At 46.7% G+C, this 19,136-nt stretch overlaps 1 protein-coding gene and 1 non-coding gene across 20 annotated transcripts in view; both read right to left on the reverse strand.

Moving 5' to 3' along the window:
* The window catches only part of SPRING1 (SREBF pathway regulator in golgi 1), a 314,339-nt gene that overhangs the window by 158,244 nt on the left and 136,959 nt on the right, over positions 1-19,136 (reverse strand). For 3 of the 19 annotated variants that reach the window (XM_049697612.1, XM_049697623.1, XM_049697621.1), the window contains one exon: positions 52-94. The exons of 13 other annotated variants lie outside the window; for them this stretch is intronic. In XM_049697612.1, coding sequence (XP_049553569.1) covers positions 52-94 — 43 coding nt within the window. Of the gene's footprint in view, positions 1-51; positions 102-13,568; positions 14,119-19,136 lie in introns of those variants that run through there. 3 more of the 19 variants (XM_049697624.1, XM_049697625.1, XM_033408676.2) reach the window with 3 other exon arrangements.
* On the reverse strand, positions 9,238-9,343 carry LOC117197293 (U6 spliceosomal RNA). The gene has a single exon (XR_004477868.1). It is a non-coding gene; the product is annotated as a U6 spliceosomal RNA (small nuclear RNA).

Raw genomic sequence — 19,136 nt, forward strand, 5'->3', positions numbered from 1 at the left:
TTGTTAGTGAGTATGCATTCTGCAACCAGAACCTCATCAGCCTCCACATACCTTACGGATGGAGCAGGCTTTTCAGGTTCTAATTCATGGAGACCTACCAACTCCACGGAGAAGTGAAAAAAAGAAAAGAGAAATTCATAAGGATGCAGGACCCAAACTTGGATCTCATTCATTGTTCATCCATCCATCCAACAAGTATTTATTGAGCACCAAGAATCTACCTGGGACTGTGCTAAGTGCTGGGGATACAGAGGATGGCAAAAGCAGAACTGTCCGTGCCTGGGGGGAGGTTGTAGTCAAGTCAAGAAGACAGATGTTAATCAGTAATCACACAGGAAGTGTAAATTCATAACCAGGTTGGGACCGATGAAAGGAAGGCTATGGCACTTAGATGCATCATCACTGGGGAATCTGATCTAGCTTTGGAGACAAGGGAAGGCAGAAGTCACTGTATATACAAGCTCCCTTTTAAGAAAAAGTGGTATATTTGAGGATGTGAAAGGCCAGAGAAGTAAAAGTGAGGGGAAGAGAACTAAAAGATGGAGCTAGGCACACCCATTGGGATGGCCATTAAAAAACAAAAAAGGAAAATAACAAATGTTGGCAAGGATGTGGAAAAATTGGAAGCCTTGTACTCTGCTAGTGAGAATGTAAAATGGTGCAGTCACTGTGGAAAAGAGTTTTGGTGGTTACTCAACAAGTTAAACATAGAATTACCATATGACCCAGCAATTCCACTCTTAAGTATATACCCAAAAGAACTGAAAACAGATGTTCAAACATAAACCTTGTACACAAGTATTCACAGAAGCACTATTCACAATAGCCAGAAGTTGGAAGCAACCCAAATGTTCATCAATGAATAAACAAAAGGTGATCTATCCATACAGTGAAATATTATTCAACCATCAAAAGGAATGAAGTTGCTACAACATGGATGGACACTGAAAACGTTATGCTAAGTGAAAGAAGTTATAAAAGACCACATACTGTAGGATTTCATTTATATGAAATTTCCAGAGTAGGGAAACCGTAGAGATAGAAAGAAGATTGGTGGTTGTCAGAGGCTGAGGGAGGGCAGAATACGAAGTGACCTCTAATGGGTAAGGGGTTTCTGTTTGAGTGATGAAAAAGTTCTGGACTAGATAGTAGTGATGGCTGCATAACAGTGTGAATCTACTTAATGTCACTGAGTCGCACACTTTAAAATCATTAAAACAGCAAATTTTATGTTATGTGTATTTTATAATAATAATGATAATAATAATAAAAGATGGAGCTAGGGAGGTAGGCTGAGCCAGCTGGTGAAAGACCTGGATGGTGTTTTCATGCTCAGATCAATGAACAGATCATCCTGACTGCAGGTGGAAAATGGATGGGAGTGGGCAACAGTGTTAGGGTGGGGACCCCTGAGGAGGTGGGAGCATGGTCCAGGAGCAAGATGGCTTGGACCAGAGGGCACAGTGGTGGTGGAGAGAAGGGGGCAAATTTGAGTGATACGTAGCAGGAGGGCTTGGCCATTCCAAACAGACCCAACTCTTCTCCCTCACATACATGTGTGCACTTATCATTCATGGGGCTTGAAGGGAGAAAGTATGTGTCCTCACAGGGAGTCTGGAAAGAAGAAGACCCTTGGATTCAATTTTTTATTCTTTTTGCTGCCAGATCTTAAGCAAGTAACTTCATTTCTTCGTGTCTCCATTTCTTCCCCTGTAAAAATCGGGACCCTAAGATCCATTTCATAAATTGTTATGTGGAGATGGGAAGAAATAAGCGTATTGAGAAAACGGCACCTGCCCTAGCTTTCTTCCGGGATTCTTGGGAGACCCAAAGGAGCTGTTAATCTTTCAAAGACCACATAGATCACCCAGGGAAGGCAGCCCACACCGCTGGGGCTGATGTCACAGCTTTCAGAAGGCAGGTCTCTTGAACAGATTTTCCAAAAGCAGCGACATTATAATAATCTCCAAAGTAACAGATTACAGTTGTTAAAGCTAGGGTAAAAAGACAGAGGACTGTAGGAAGCAGTGGGAGATGAGAAGCAAAGTCGCCGATCACGTTACTGTCTTTCTTCTGTACTCACCCCGCCCACTCCAGCGCGGGCTCCGCCCCTGGATAAGCCCCACCCAGTCTCCGCCCCCTATTTTAGCGCTGGCCACGCCCCCTCAACTCCCAGCTCCCAGGGTTGGAGGCTCCCACCTGCGCTAAGCATTTGGTACCCGAGAGGGCATTTGATGGGTGAGGATGGGAGGGCTAGAAATTGACAGGGTGAGAACTGGGGAGACGAATCCCTCCCTGTCCCCTGTCTTCACTCACTCCCTTGTTGAGGGCCTTGGCTTTTGCATAATGTAAGTACTTATATAATGCGTGCGCTGCCTCGAGAGCTCTGCATTTGTCTTTCTGTCCTTCATATGCCAATGTGTTTCCGCCTCGGGTCTAGGTTGAAGCTCCTGGAAAGGAGGGTGCTACCTAACAGGTCCTGTTCGACCCCAGCCCCCGGCCAAGGGCCGAGAGAGGCTGGGGCTGGGGCGGGGTTGGGGGACGAGGGGGGAGGAGTGAGAGCCCCACATGACAGGCTTCTGGAACCAGATCCGGTGCCAACTTGGATTCTGTTTTTTCCTTCAATAAAAGGAACTTTTCACTTTTTTCAAAAACGCTTTAAATTTTTTTATTAAAAAAAAAAAACGGGTTCCCATCCATCTGATTGGAGGCATCACAGAGCAAAAGGCGAAGCTGAGTCCCGCACACACTCGCGCCACACACACACATACACCCTCCCAAGGTTTTCCCGAACACACACACACACACACACACACACGCGCGCACCCTCCCGAGGTTTTCCCGAACACACACACACACACACACACACACACACCCTCCCGAGGTTTTCCCGAACACACAGACACACGCACGCACCCTCCCGAGGTTTTCCCGTTATCTACTCCGGTTACAACTAGACGGCCCCTCCCCCCACCTCGCCTTTCCCCTTCCTCTCCTCAATCTTGGAAGGAGCATTTTCTGTGTCTTCCCAAGTCCCCGAGGGGGACCTCCTGTGTTGGAGTGGGATGGGGGTAGGGTCACATAACGAAGACCAGAAAGAACAAATTAGATAATCAAAAGAATTATAGTAATTGCTTTCACTTTCCCCGAGCCCGCTCTGCGGATTCTCTCCCCCGCCCCTTCCCTGGCTTTCGGTCTGTCGGGAATACTTCGTCTTTCCGACCCTCTCCCCTCCCCCAGGCTCCTCCTCTCCTCTGCCTTCGCTCGCGCGTTCCCTCTCTTCCTCCGTTTTCTGGTGTGCTGGAACGTTCAGCGGAATATGATGAATGATCACCTGTCACGGCTTGTTTATTATAATGCAGGCAATCAATTACACATCCCCAACGCTGGCCGGCCCGCAGGAAATTTATATGCTCAGCACAAACCAATGTGAAAATGGAATCTCATTTGCCAAATGTCTTTCTCCCCGTACAGCACGATGATTACAGTCTGTGTTTGTTTCAACAGTCGTGTACAACTGACAGTGCCATCATTTACTGCCTGGCTCAGGTCACGTTTCTCTCAGGGTTTATTTATTGTGTTACGAAGGCCAGCACAGGAAAAGGACAAGGGTGTCTGTCAGGGATGCCACTGTGTTAAAAAGTGGGCGGGCTAGGCTGCATTCCTGGGCAGCACTGCAGCCTCAACCCCTGGGCCCTGCCTCCGCAGGCCACCTCCTCCAGCATCCTGTTGCCAGGACTCCTAGGCCCCCAGAGGGAGGCAGCTCTGGGTATCAGAAGTTCTACAGGTCCCAGTATCAGAGGGACCACAGTTTACATTCTGGTTCTGCTACTGTCTAGTTGTGTGTGGTCAGGGTTTCAACCTCCTCATCTGGACAATGGGAGTTTTAATATGCTCCTCGCAGGAATCCTGTGATGTCTGGGATATCAGAGGGGTCGCTAAGTGTTAGTTCCGGTGACTTCAGATCACGCTTTGGCTACACGAAAACCCACTCATTGGGAAGCCGAGAGGAGAGGTCCCGTTCGAAGAGATGTGAGTTGGAATTCACGTCCTGTGTTATTATCTTCCTCAGTCTCTACTTTCTGAGACTCACCTGTCTCAGGATCTGTTCTCTTTCCAGGTAGAATTTTGCACTTATGTTCCCTCTGCTCTGACACATAGTGTGTCTTAGTGTGACTTTGGGAAAATAAAATGGCCACCTTGTTCTGCTTCCGCTTCCGTCATTGTAAAAATAGGCGTAGCATTCCTGGCCTTTCTAGCCGTGTGACCTCAGGCAGGCCAGTCCCTTTATCTCTCCAGGCCTCAGATTCCTCCCATGGGAAGTGGAGGAATAACTCCTTAACAAGCCAGCCCAGTCTTGCTGGCAGGATCCAGAGTGCCCATGGTGTAAAAAGTGCCATGTAAACTGCAAAGTGCCACTGTCACCGCGGTCCATCCTCTTTCTGTCAGGAGTTCTGGTTGGTCTTTGGGGTTTGCTGCACAGGCATTGATTCAAATTTGTGGCCCTCACAGCATGTGGCATAGAGTGGGAGATCAGTAAATGAGGAGCACGAAGATTCTCATGGGTATTTGATTGTTCTTTATTGTATTGTATATTTCTTTATTATTCTACGTAGGTATTTGTTTAATGGCTGTCTGCCCCACTGGGATGGAAACTTTAAGAGGAAAGGCACCAGGTTGACTGGGTCATCTCTGTGTCCCCAGCATATAGCCTCAAATTGGCACATCCTAAAGAAATCAGTAAATATCCGTGGCTTTAATGGACGAGTGAATGAATGGCTACATGAGTAAATTCATTACTAGGGTAATCTCTGCGGTGCAGAGGGTGGGCCCTGGTAAATGGATGTTTACAGGTCTCTTCACCATCCCTGACCCTCACAGAATCAGCTTTGTGGGTGCCCAGGGTTACGCATACTATGTGTACTCAGTGCCAGCTGGTGACAGATCACAGACGTGTCTGCCTGGCTTCCTACCCACCCCTCAGACCAACATCCCCTGGATAAACTTCCCATTTATCACTCTCCACCCAATGTTGCCTTGAAATCTCTACACCTCCTTATGGTATTTGGGTCCCCCAAATGTCCAGCACACTGCCTGTCTAAAACAGATGTTTTCAATCAATAAAGATGGCCTTTTCTAAGCACTGATGTATGGAATACAACTTAGAATTCCATTAACACATGCTGGGTCAGGGAAAAAAATGATTCAAGTTCATATTTTAAAAGCAAAAAATTAACAGCTGCATTGTATATTTTGGTCAAGTGCTTTGGATTTGTGGAAGGGATTTCTTCCCATAAATATAATTATTAGTCCCCATGATTATACTAATAACCAGGGGGATGGCACAGAGCTGTGCCTCCCCAGCAGGCTGGGCTGGGTAGGGCCGGGTATTCCCTCTGCTGACTTGCTTCACTAGTTGACTAACAGACCTTATTCCCCGGCTGAGCCCATCACATCCTGCCAACGCCAGCTTCCCGATGTGGAGGGGGAGCAAGAGCAAGCGCCGTGCGTGGGGTCCTGAGGGAAAAGCAGCCTGTGTTTGCTGCTGCTTTGACAGTTGAGGCTCGGAGAGGGGCTGGCAAACAATGGGAAATGAAACATTTGAGTGGTTGCAAAAAATTCCGTGGGAAATCCCCCCTGGTTGTATTTATGTGCACCAGCAGTGACAAGGGGAGCTGGGGGCTTTCGATTTCAAAGGTTCCTGAGCAGACCACAATAGCGTTCTGAGCTGGCAGTCCCCAGAAACAGCTCTTATGGGCCACAAAAGGCTAGCCTGAGTCTGTCAGGGAAGGTTTGGCCACGTGCATGGCGTTGGCCATGAGCTGCAGTGGCTTGTTGGGAGCTCATCCACAGTTGTAGAGCTCAGGCCTCTGAACCTTCTGCTCTAAGACAAATCCCTCTCAACTCTTCCTCTAGATTTTCCCTGGCCTCAAGAGCCTGGGTGGGGTGGGGCGGGGCTGGGGGAGGTCTCCCTGGGGCTCAGCCCTACCTGCTTATACTGGTGGGGTCTCCCTGGGGCTCAGCCCTACCCGCATAATTCTAGGAGCCTTAGTCCCCTGCAGACCTCTTCCCCACCATCTAATTGAAAAAATCCAAAATTGAGGACTCACATGCATTCCCCTGGCATTTTCCCATTAATATGGGGTCTGCTCCTGCTTTCTCCATTCCCATTTATAATGGACATTTATTTGTCTTTTGCTCCCCCCACCCCCTTTAGAGAACAAAGTGAACTGATATTAACCAACTCTTGTTTTGCTTTCCTTAGAACTAATAAATATTCAAAATACTTAACCACTCTTGCTAATGTCTTGCTACTGCTGCTGTGATAAAATACATGTGTTTATAGATCCCATTAAAGGTGAGGTTTATGGATTTTTAGAGACACTTAGTAGATGAGAAAACTGAAACTTAACGGAGGTGAAAAGCTTGCCCATTGTAGTAGTCAGGAGGTTTCAGCTGCAAAATGACAAACTCCTAACTTGAATGGACTTAAGACAGATCAAAAAGGTATTGAAGTTTTTAACCGAGAAGCAAGGGCTTCTTGCTTCTTATTAACTTCAGGCATTGCAGGATCTAGGCTTTCCTTTAAGTTTTCGGGAATCTGCCTCTCTCCATCTCTTCAGCTCTGCTTTTCCCTGTTTTGGTTTCATTTTGAGATTGGCTCTCTCCACCTGTTGTACATCGTTGCAGAGTCAAGTCAAGGCTTCCTCTTGCTTGCCTCTGTAAAAGTCCGAGCGTCACGTCTGGTGGGTTCTGATAGGTTCAGCTGCCCACTGCTAAACCAATGACCAGGACAAGGGGGCTGGAATGATCTGATCGCCCAGAGCCCAGTCAAGTGCTCACTGCCGAAGCCTAGCTAACCCACAGGGGCGGAGTGAGAGTGAGTGGTTCCCCCAAAGCATATCAGGGCTCCTACCAGGAGGAATGGATGATGGGCGGGCAGAAAGCCATGGTGTCCTATACTCCCATGTCATGCTGCCAAGTGTGACATGGGCAGGCAAGCCTGCACATAGATCTGCCCTCCACCTCCTCCAGGCTGCTGGAGACTACCTCGGGGACCCCCTCACGCTCTATCCAGACCTGGGACTCCAGCCCTGCCCCTACCCCATGAATTCATTCCAGTTGGCAGTTTTCAAAACATGCATCTTGGGCACTGCTGGAGGGAGGAAGACAGCAGGGGGAAGCAAGGAGGATGGGTGACAGAAGCTCAGCGTCTGGGACTATATAGGACCCCCGCCCCTATTCCAACCATGTGGCAACTCTTGTGTCCATTTGTATATTCAGTTCCCTTGAACAATTTTATTTTATCAGACAGCTCCTCATATTTTTACAGCTTGAAAATCAGTGATTTTTCTACAACGCTTGCCCTCTCCCTCATTCATAAATGAGGAACAATAGCCAGAAAGAGGCAGGAGCCTGACCAAGGCCAGGTGGGCAGCAGCAACAAAATGCATAGTCTGGGAAATCACACCTTGGGATTCCCATGTCCTGCCCTTCCCACGTGCAGCCTTGTGGGTGGGATAGAGATTCGGGAAAGAGATTACCACATGCACCTCTGCGGTACTTCACTGACTGGTCAGCCAAGAATGCAGAATGGAGCAGCTTCCCAGAGGACAGCAGAAAGAGGGAAACTTTGTGTGGCTTTCTCTCTGCTCTCCAGGTACAGGCAACCGCTGGGGACTCTCTGTAGGTAAAATCCCACCAGAATGGAGAAAAACAGCCAGATTCTGCTACTCCTGCCTCATACTGGGAGCTTACATCGCATCCCAGAAGAACTTACGTGAGTAAGCCATGTGCTTCTGTTTAAGATATTTACAAACAACTTCTCTTCTTGTCCTCCCGTGTCTCCAGGCACCAGCCCTGCCACATACTTCAAACCCACCTCTCTACAACGCTGGTCACTGCTAATCATCATAGCTAACCTTCCTGAGTGCTTACAATGTTCCCAAAAGTGTATGCTAAGCGCTTGACAGGTATTGTTTCATCGAATCCTCCCAAGAACCCCATACAGTAGGTACTATTATTAGCCTCGTTTTACAGGTGAGGAGACAAAGGTGCAGAGAATTAACTTCTCCAAGGTGCTCAGCCAGCTTCCAACTCAGGCAGTCAGAGTCAAGCACGAGCTGACGGTTAGGTAGTCCGTGAGGTGCGTGATGAGTGTGGGGGTAGCCGTACCTGTACACAGACAGAAAGTTCTCCACATCCCCTTACCTCCTCTCCTACACTCTCTTGCCTGGTGTCCCCAGCAAGCACACACAGGGGATTTCAGGAAGAGAAGGCTCCTAAGGTGCCGGCACAACACGGGTAAGTTGGGTAAGGAAAGGCGCGTGGGCTCATTACTTAGACTACCTTGCAGCCGCTTATTGAATTAGTGTGATTCTTAACATCTTCAACTTGGATCTCCTCCAGGCCAGCCAGCTGGTGCATTCAGTATGACTCAGCTCGCCTTAACTCAATTAACTAAGCCAGGCTGCGCTGAACTCAACAAGTATTTCTTAAGCACTGAGCTGGCTGCAGGGGGAAAAAAAAACAAAGGAGGGCAAGACTCAGACTCTGCCAGACTTGGCCCTTAAGGAGATGCCTTGCGCTTTTAACGCATAACACAGTGCCATATTTTCTAAGTACCACCTTCGCTCTCCCCCTGTGCTATGATTTACTTCATATTTTTCTTTAAATAAATTAATTTTTAAGGAAATTAATTTCCTTCTCTAAACTTAAATAAGTTAATTGTTTAATATTGAGGTGAAATTGACATAACATAAAAGCAACCATTTTAAAGTGAACAATTCAATAGCATTTAGTACATTCGCAGTGTTGTGTAACCACTACCTCCGTCTAGTTCCAAAACATTTCCATCACTCCAACATAAGACCCCATACCCACCTCCCCTAAACCCCCTCACAACCACTAATCTGCTTCCTGTTCCTATGGATTTGCCAATTCTGGACGTTTCACATAAATTGAATCATATACTATGTGATCTTTTGTGCCTGGCTCCTTTCACTTAGCATCATGTCTTTGAGGTTCATCCATGTTGCAGCATGTGTCAGTGCTTCATTCCTTTTTACGGCCAAATAATATTCCGTTGTCTACATCCACCACAGTTTGTCTATTGTTTCATCTATTGATAGATATTTGAGCTCTTTCTACCTTTAGGCTATTGCGAGTAGTGCTGCTAAATAAGCTTACTTCATTTGTTCATTCATTCATTTCGATATAATTGACATATAATATTGTAAAAACATGAAACACTTCACATATTTGCATGTCATCCTTTCGCAGGGGCTGTTTAATCTTTTCTGTACGTTCCAATTTTTTGGATATGTGGTGCCGCAGTGAGCACTGAATGTTTATTTTAAAAGGAAAATTTAATCACTACTATAAATAGGAAAACTGTATTTTTCTAATAGGAAATAGAATAGATATATAACTATTATAAGTAAAAATTTCAACGGTGTAGCACATAAAATCACCCGGTGTACTCTCAGATTCAGTAGTAAAAAGCCTGGACTCTGCATGTGGTCGGCCTCGACTTTGAATCCTGGTTTTGCCATCTGAACCTGGCCAATGTCCTGTCCTCCCCCAGCCCCCCTGAATATTGCACAGGTTAGCAGCACGGACCCCTGCGCAGTCAAAAAATCTGAATATAACTTTACAGGTGGCCCTCATATCCATGGTTCCTCACGGAGGATTCAACCAACTACAGGTTGTGTAGTACCGTAGTATTTACTGAAAAAAATTGGTTGTGTAAGCGGACCCGCATTGTTCAAGGGTCAACAGTACTTGTAATTGCTTCCTCCTGAAGTTGTTGTGAGAATTAAAAACATGTAAGGTGCTCAGCGCTGTCAGGCACATAGTAAGCGCTCAGTGTGTGAAAGCTGGTAGGTAGGATCACAGGTCATAAACAGGAACAGTAACAGTACTAGTAGCTAACAAAGCAAGTATTTGCCATGTGCCACGAACCTGTGGAGCGTCTTGCATGTGCATTATCTCACATAATCCCCACTAAGTTCAAATTATTATTACCCCCATTTTGTAGGTCAGAAAACAGGCTAAGAGAGGTGGAGCCAGTAGTTGAAGGTCATACAGCAGAGACTTGAGCTCTGGGAAGGTTAAATGACAGTATGAGAAGTAACTCCAAGTCCACTGGAATGTCAGGCTGACCCTGGGCACAAATGATTAATTGCAGAAGGGCTGCCTGGGCCTTTGAGGTCCCAGACCTGGCAACTCACTGCGGACCCAGCCCGGAGGCACCTCCCAGCTGTGTCTTTTCATTGAGTCACTCTTTCTCAGGTCTGCCAACAAGAGGCTCCTCACATCTTTTCTAGTTGACTTACCTCTCATAGTTCATGGGATTCACCTGCCCTCCCTGTACCCCATCATCCCTCAGTGTCCCTAAAATTGCCCCTTTCCTCTGCAATCTCTCCTCTTCCACGTTGCATGGAGCCCTCAAGACTGTCATGCAGCCTCTAACTAATTATCCAGCGTTGGTGCAGAAGTTAGCAGGTCTCGAGTTCACATGTATCCATTACGCCTTCATCAACAGGGATGTATCTGATTCACAGTTTCAGGCTGTGTGGAAATCCTGTCGCACCCAAGGGTGAGACTAGCATCGGCTTGTATTAATTTCCTGGGGCTGCCATCATGAATCAATACAAACTTGGTGGCTCAAAACAACAGGAATTTATCCTCCCACAGATCTGGAAGCCAGAAGTCTGAAGTCAAGGTGGCAGCAGGGCCATGCCACACTCCCTCCAAAGGCTCTAGGGGAGGATCCTTCCTCACCTCTTCCATTTTCTGGTGGTTCCTGGCGTTCCTTGGCTTGTGGCCACATCACTCCAATTTCTGCCTCTGTCTTCATATGGCCTTCTCCCTGTGTGCCTCTTTTCCATCTCTTATAAGGACACTCGTTGTTGGATTTAGGGCCCACCCTGATCTAGTATGATCATCACCTTAATTACCTCTGCAAAGACCTTATTTCCTAACAGGTTGACATTTCAAGACTCCAAGTAGACATGAATTTTGGTGGGATGCTACTCAACCCTATTCTTTATAACAGGTTATTGAACCCAATGGGTACAAACAGAAAAGGGTTGAATTTTCCTCCAAAGACAGTTATCAGCCATATTCTTACAAATCTCCCTTTCCCAGCCCTTAGTGGCAGCCTGGGCATATCCTATAGCTTTCTGGCCAGTTTCCAATATTAACAAGTCCCGTCCAGGTCTGGCCAGTATAAAACATCCAGCTTAGTCTCCCACCCTCCAACTCAGTTTTGCCCCAGGGCCTGAGAAACCCAGGGTGGGCCTGGCCACCTCTTGCCCTGCCCCTCCCCTGTGCTTCTGGCTGCTAGAGTGCACCAAACAGGGTGATTCCATGGGCAACCAAATTTGGCCAGTGCTGCATTAAACCAAGTTACCCAGATGTCTTTACTTTAGACTCAGTTGACGTGTGAATACACATCCAAAAGCAGGTAGTTTCCAACCGTATTCCGCCCAGGAAACTCTTGTTCCACAGAACACTCCGCCACCCTGGTGTTCCCCAGACCACGCTTTGGGAAATGCCACACTATATAAAATACTGCAAAATGCAAAGTACATTCACAACTATTATGTGTGCATAGCAAGAGAAGATGAGCTTTTGGGTAAATATACCAACTCTGGAGCATTTTTGTGATTTATTCAGAAAATTGGCTTCTGGATCACTGTGGACAAGACCCAACTTGGCTGGAAGACTGTAATCCCTCAGCAGAGCCACACGGACAGCTAAGCCGGCCAAATTTATTCTGAGAAAGGATAACTCTCATAGTGAAAGGCAAGAACTTTTAAGAAAAATTTATACTATAGTCTAGTCCTACAATGTATGCAATTGTGTTCTGTACATTCATTCAACAATAGGGACTCAGCAGAATAGTAATAATAACAATAATATGATAACGAGAGAAAAGAATAAACACATGTAAGTGCCAGGCAAGGGTTCACCTGCCTTTCTTCTCTGGGGTCCATGCAGTAGTCTCAGCTCCAAGCACCTCTCAGCCCTCAGCATGAGTCCAGTGCTTAAATATCTGCTGTTTTCATATAATACAGCTTCTAAATTTTGGCCAGCTTCATCTGGTGCTCAACTGAGCAATCAACAACCTTCTCCAATTCCGCAGAAATCCAGCTATGCTGGACTGACTGCAAGAAACCACGACAGCCTCCAATGTAATGTCTCTCCAAGGGCTTTCAAGGTTAATTTCTGATCATGGTCTGAATTCTATTAACCGTAGAGCTGTACTATCACCTCCCATGTGACTCCCATGTAATCGCAAAGATGAATAGAAACTGGTTTTGTCCGTATTGTCAAGGCAAATATTTTCTGAAAGCCAGGACCAACCTTACAACTGGGTTCAGTAGGGGCCATCAAGGCAATAGGATTTGAAGAAAGTCAGTCACCATCACTCCATGCCCCATTTCCCATTCCCTCCCCACCCCATACTAAAAAAGCCTAGAGAAAAAAAAAAACTTTTAAAATCTGATGACGTTGGGAATTCCCTGGTGGTCCAGTGGCTAGGACTCCCCACTTCCACTGCCGAGGGCCTGGGTTCAATCACTGATCAGGGAACTAAGATCCCACAAGCTGCGCGGCTCAGCCAAAAAAAAAAAAAGTTAAAATCCGATGGTGTCACCTTAATGGGAAACTCTTTAATCCTCAGTAGTCTAGCAAGTTTATCAGTCTATCCACTTAGCCACCAGCTGCTAAAGGTCAGAGGGGGCAGGGATTCACAGCGGCCTGGGGAACACAGAGCCAGTTCTCACTCTCTCTCAATTTCATCCCCTGCGTAAAATTTCCTACTGCCCACAGAATGATGTCCAAACTCAAGGACCTTCGTCTGCTGGACCTTGCCCACCTCATGAGCTGAGCACCCCAGGGCAGGGTCTGGTTCTCATTTACCTGCAGGTCTGCCCAGCACCTAGCACAGATTTTGGCAGATAAGCCAGAGCACAGGGAATAAAGAAATGTCAAACGAGTGAAAAAGTATCCTGTATAAAACACAGGTAACACATAAGCAAGTCTCGTCATGATGTCATGTAAAAATTTTTTCTTAAAAAAAAACTTAACTGGAGAGCAATTTAAATCTTTACCAAATTTCTCAGGGAACACCCAAAAAATCCTATTTATAATGTAAAGCAAAACTTCGGAACTTTTGTACTTCTCTTCCACAGCACCTGGCCCCCACATCTCTCTCAAATTCTCCCCAACTCTCTTTCAGATCTAACTTTTCTCATTTCCCCTCCCATCTCCCTTTCCAAATACAGCTCCCAATCTTTTCCAGAAGTATAGGGTAGCTGGCTAAAAGCATGAGCTCTGGGGCTCACCTTGCCAGGTACAAACTCAGTTCTGTCGCTCTAATTTGAGCAGGAACCTGGCATGTTAAGTGCCCCATAAATGCAACTTGTTACTTAAATCCTATTGGCTTCTCCATTCTTCTTCTTTTTTTTTTTTTTTAACTTGGCCTGCTTTTCCATTAATGCAGTAAGAAATGTGTATGAGTTTCCTAGGGCTGCCAAAACAAATCACCATAAACTTCATGGCTTAAAACAATAAGAATTTATTCTCTCACAGTTCTGGAGGCCAGAAGTCCAGAATCAAGGTGGCAGTAAGGCTGTGCTCCCTCCAGAGGCTCCAGGGAAGATTTTTGCTCCTTGCCTCTTCCAGTTCCTGGTGGCTGTTAGCATTCCTGTGCTTGTGGCCACACAACTCCACTTCCTACCTCTGTCTTCACGTGGCCTTTGCCTGTGGGTCTGTCCTCTGTGTGTTTCGTGAGAACATCTGTCATCGGATTTAGGGCCAACCCAGATAAATCCGGGATTATCTCATTTCAAGATCCTTAATTTAATTACATATGCAAAGACACTTTTTCTAAATAAAGTCACATTCACAGGTTCTGGGGGGTCAGGATATGGACATACCTTTTGTGGGGGGCCAGCATTCACCCACTACAAAATGACACTGGGTCCTTCCTTTTGTGGGTGGTGGACGGGGACAAGGCTGCACACTCCTGTAATTTTTTTCTTTTTTTTCTTAACTTTTAAATTCTTGTAACGATGAATATATCAAGTCAGCAGCCAGCATCAGGTACTTGGCAATGTGGAAGGAAAGAGGCAGATGGCAGAAAGGCACCGTCAACTTCTCCTTTTCACTGACGTTCATCAACTCTTTCATCGATACAAGTTTGCAGCCATTGCACACCTAATTGCAAGAGCTGCTGCATCTTGCAATTAGGTGTGCAATGCAGGGGGTGAATTGGGCGCAAGAAACAGTGAGTTTCAGCCACATGGTCAGACCCTCAAGCAGACACATCCTGCCGAAGGCCTAGGGACAGAGCATCTCGGCTTTCCCACAGGGGGTGGTGAGCTGCATGTGTTGCTGGCCGCAGTGGGTGGGAGGAGGTGCGGTTCAGGTTAGTTATTTATTGATATTCTGTGTTAAGATTCCTTCCTCGGCTGCACTGAAGGGATCTAGGAGGCAGTGACTTCACGCGACTCAAACTGCAATCAGACAGCCTCTTGGCTCAATGTGTTTATCTACCCAGAACTATTTTTGGTGTGTGTTCATAGACAGCACACACTAAAGTATTTGGGATTTGAGATGCAAGCGTTAAAGAAGATTAAAGTTAGCTGCTAATGAGCATGCCCAGAATAGATATACTCTGTGTGTTTGTGTGTGTGCGTGCTCCATGTGTGTGCTCTGTTGTGTGTCTGCAAAGCAGATGTCTACAAGCCTGCCCTTAAGTGGCCTCACCAATGTCCCAGATAAGCTAAGATGTCCATGGATGGAAGATGGAAATGGATGAAAACTGGACTGTCTCAAAATACTGCCTTACCAGACACCCCAATCCCCTCAACTCTATTCTGCCTGTCCTTCAAAGCCTAGCCCATCCACCTTATCAAAGAGCCTTGCTTGACCACTCTCTGAACTCCCAGACCACAGATAACAAATAGGTTTCATCTCTAGTACCAACCTGGATCAAACAGGCAGGGAACACCCAGAGCAGCATGTTCAGTGGGATGCTGAGAACATTCAGACCACACCATAGCTTGAAGCTTCTAAAGGTCCCTGCTGTCTAGCCCAGGGTCTAGATGGAGCAGGCACTTAATCCATACTTGTTCAGTAATTAATTTTCATTGCTTGGACTCTGAAGTTAGGTCAGAAGAAAGGTCTCTCTCTGAAGCACAATTCCCTAAGGACTTCTGAGAGTAAACTTGGATGCCCACTAAAGGGTTGAGTGCCCGGGTCTTCCCAGCCCTTCCCTCCATTCTGCACATCTCGTCGACCAAATCCTACGTGTGTACTGTGTGTACTGGGGAGTCCCCCTCTAAGAGGCTGGCCCTGTAATTGTTCAGCGAGATAATAACGTCAGGCTCATCCATCAAGCCTGCCCCTAATAGTCTGGTTTTCCTAATGGAATGTAGTGTCCTTAAGAAGAACAGAAGCACCATAATGTGAGGTTTTATGCAGGCTGGTTTCTAGCTGTGAGCTATGGACCTGAAACGATAGTTAAATCGATGAAGAGGCACTAAGCTATTGCCTCTGAATCTGGGTGTCCGTAAAACCCAAGTATTGACAGCCCTGAGTGGATGTGTTGCAGGCTGGCTCTTCCAGCCTTGACTGGGGCTCCCTTTCTCTCTCTCTGGACAGGAGCAGCCCAAGAGAAATGGAAATATGACGGCTCCCTGATAGTTTTCACAGTCTGCACGACAGACCACCCCCAGAACAAGACTCCAGGTCAAGTGCTCTTCTCCATTCTGTGGATCTAGTGGGGAGAAATTAGCTCTCAGTGGTATTCCCACTTACGGAGAGAAGCAATTCCTCCCTGGTCTGGCTGTAAGGGGTCTGGCAATGGACCGAGAGGCAGGAAGCCTGTCTTCTTCGCCAACGTCTTTCCCCGTCTCGTGGTGTGACCTTAGCAGGTAACTTAACCTCTCAACTCCTTCACTGCCTCATCTGTAATGATCCATCTTTATCACTTCATAGTCCTGCTCTAGGATAAATGAGACAAGCCTCTAAAAGCCATATTTTAGTCCCCAAGAAAGACCAGAACCAGGTAAATGCTAAGGGTAGCCATTTCCTTTGTTTTTGCTGCGTGCGTTACTAACCTGTGGGATTTTTAAAATAATGGCAAAAATGAATGGATTTATGCAATTGTTTTCTCCTAGGTGCCTTGAGGCATTTATGGAGTACTGTTTCATTGCTCACCTCTTTTATGGAGTGGATATTGTTAAGCCCATTTCTTAGTCAGCAAACTAATAAGGGAGCTGGCTTTGAAGTGAGCCATGTGGACGGAAGTAATTCCTACTCCTAATCTACTGTGGGGCTCTTCCCTGCCGATGCACAAGTCCCTAGGGGACACTCAGGGATACTGGCTCAGCCAATTGTTGAGCCACGTCTCAGGCATTTTCCCATCCTCCCTCCGCTCCAGCTATGCTGACCTTCTTTTACTTCTTTACAAGCACCAAATGCTTTCCAATCTCAAACTATGCACACCTGTTCTCTGTGTGGGAGGCCCTTCCTGCCCATGTTTCCTCTGGCCAATCCCTACCCATCCTTCAGGCATCAGCTTCAATGTCACCTTTGCAGTGAAGTCTTCCATGACCCCCAGGCTTTGCCAAGTCCCCCCATTCTCTGCTCTCACAGGCACTATATTTGTCCTTTACAGAGCTTATCACACCTGTATCTAAGTAATTGTTAGTTTAATGTCTGTCTTCCCCACTAATGATGAGTTCCATGAGGGCAAAGAACTGTTTGTCTTGTTCGTTACTGTGAATCCAGAACTGAGTAGGCACCCAGTAAAAATCTGTGGTATGAGAGGATGGATGGATGATGGATAGACGGATGGATGAAGGGAGGGAGGGAGGGAGGGACGGATGAATAACAGATAAATAGGTGGATGAATGGATGACAGACAGATGTATAGATAATGGATGGATGGATAGATGGATGGAGAAATAAATGGATGGATGGATAGATGGAGAAATAAATGGATGGATGGATAGATGGATGGATTAACAGACAGATGATGGATGGATGTACAGATAGTGGATGGATGGATGAATGGATGGATATAGTCTGTTTGTAAATGAGAGTGATCCAAATTACCAGTATTCATCATCAAGAGAAAGTTCTAAGTTCCAAATGTTCAGAGAAGCTTATGAATGCAGACCTAGGCTGTATGTCAGCAGGGTCACGCTCCCACTGACACTCTGGGTAGAATCCTTCTTTGCCTCGTCCTAGTTTCTGACGATGGCTGCCAATCCTTGGTGCTCCCTGGCTTGCAGCTACATTACTTGAATTCCTGCCTTTGTCTTCTCACATTGTTTTCCCTCTTCTTATAAGGACACCAGTCATTCTGGATTAAGGGTCCAGCCTACTGCAATATGACTTCATCTTAGCTAATCACACCTGCAGCAACCTTGTTTCCAAACAAGGTCACATCCTGAGGTACTCTTGGTTAGGATTTCAAACGTACCTTTGTGGGGGGTACTCAGTTCAACCCATAACAATATATGAAACAGCAGTGCCTCTCCCAGGTGTGTATCCTAGAGACACCCCTGCCTAGGATGACAAGGAGACACGCATGAGGATGTTGGTGGAGGCCAGGTTTGTCAAAGCAAGGAGGTGACCTACCTGTCCATGACAGGCTAAATAGATAAACCACATCCGATAAATGCAGATCATGGAATAATATGCATCAGGCAGAAATAATACACTGGATTTGCATATATCACCATGGATAGATCTTAAAAACATAGCGTGAGATGAAAAAAGTAGGAACTAGACTGAGATTTATGATACAACCCCAGTGACATAAATTTAAAACATACACGCCCAAAGAACAACATTATGCATGTTTCATAAGCACTGGAAAGTGGGTTGGAAAGTTTATGTTGTGCACACTGGAGTCGCTGCCCGCGGGAAGCAGGGACAGTGGCGGCCCTAGATGAAGGCAGGCACGAGACGGGTCTGGGATGGACAAGCGCTGGGCCTGTGGCCTAAACCGGGACATGTGAATCTATGCACGTGTGCATCGGGGTCCACACTTTACAAAGGGAAGAACTCCTGTAAGGGATAGATAGTGATAATTGTGCTGAGGACCTGGGGGGAGTCCAGGGTCTTGCAAGGACACACAGCAGGGATACTTGATGTGCTCTGGAGCAGCAGGGAAGACTCTGGAGAAAACAGCGCTTACGCTAAGACCTGGAGAAGGACCAGAGTTGGGCTGGGTGGGGAAGAGCAGGACAGAAAGTGCCAGGCAGAAGGACCACATGTGTATGAGCCCAGGAAGGCCCAGGTTGGCCTGGGTTCGTCAGCCTGGGAGAAGGGCACAGTCCTGGCGCCATCGCTCTGCCCTCCCCACCACCCCTAAGGAAGGACAGCGGACAGAGCTAGCTGTGGGTGTGTCACCCGCTCAGATGCCCACGGGGACCAGGTGGCAGAAATGAGTAAATGACGCAGGCGCATATGAAACACTTCCACAGAGAATTGCGGGTCTTCCTCTACTTCAAAACAACAGGGCTCTCCAAGTCTCTTTTTCCTCACTTTTGATGGAGACATGGGTGCCGGTTTCTTCTTTAAGAAAAAGAGCGGTGGAGTGTGATGAGAAGCAGCAGTTGACTCAGAGTTGGGGGAACGCTAAGGCGGGCTGGGGCCTGTGGAGGACCCGGAAGGGACACCCCCGCTGAAGGGGCAGCTGCCACTGAGCTTCAGACAATGCCTGCCTTCTCCCGAATGCAGTCCCAGTGTTGACAGCTCTTTCCTTTCTCAAGAGAAGCTGTTGCTCTGGATTTTCATGTGAAATCTTTTCCTTTTACCTGCTACTATCTAATCTGACCATAATGAAGTACCACATCACACCAACTAGGATGCTATCATAAAAGAAATAAAATGGGAAGTAACAAGTGTTGGGGAGGATGTGGAGAAATTGGAACACTCATACTTTGGTGGTGGGAATAAAAAGTGGCCCAGACACTGTGGAAAACAAAGTGGTGGTTTCTCAAAAAGTTAAACATAGAATTACCATGTGACCCAGCAATTCCACTCCTCATTATGTGCCCAAAACAACTGGAAGCAGGTGCTCAAACTAGCTCATCTACAAGCAT

Source organism: Orcinus orca, chromosome 15 (genome assembly GCF_937001465.1).
Source record: "Orcinus orca chromosome 15, mOrcOrc1.1, whole genome shotgun sequence".
In the NCBI taxonomy this organism is placed as follows: Eukaryota; Metazoa; Chordata; class Mammalia; order Artiodactyla; family Delphinidae; genus Orcinus; species Orcinus orca.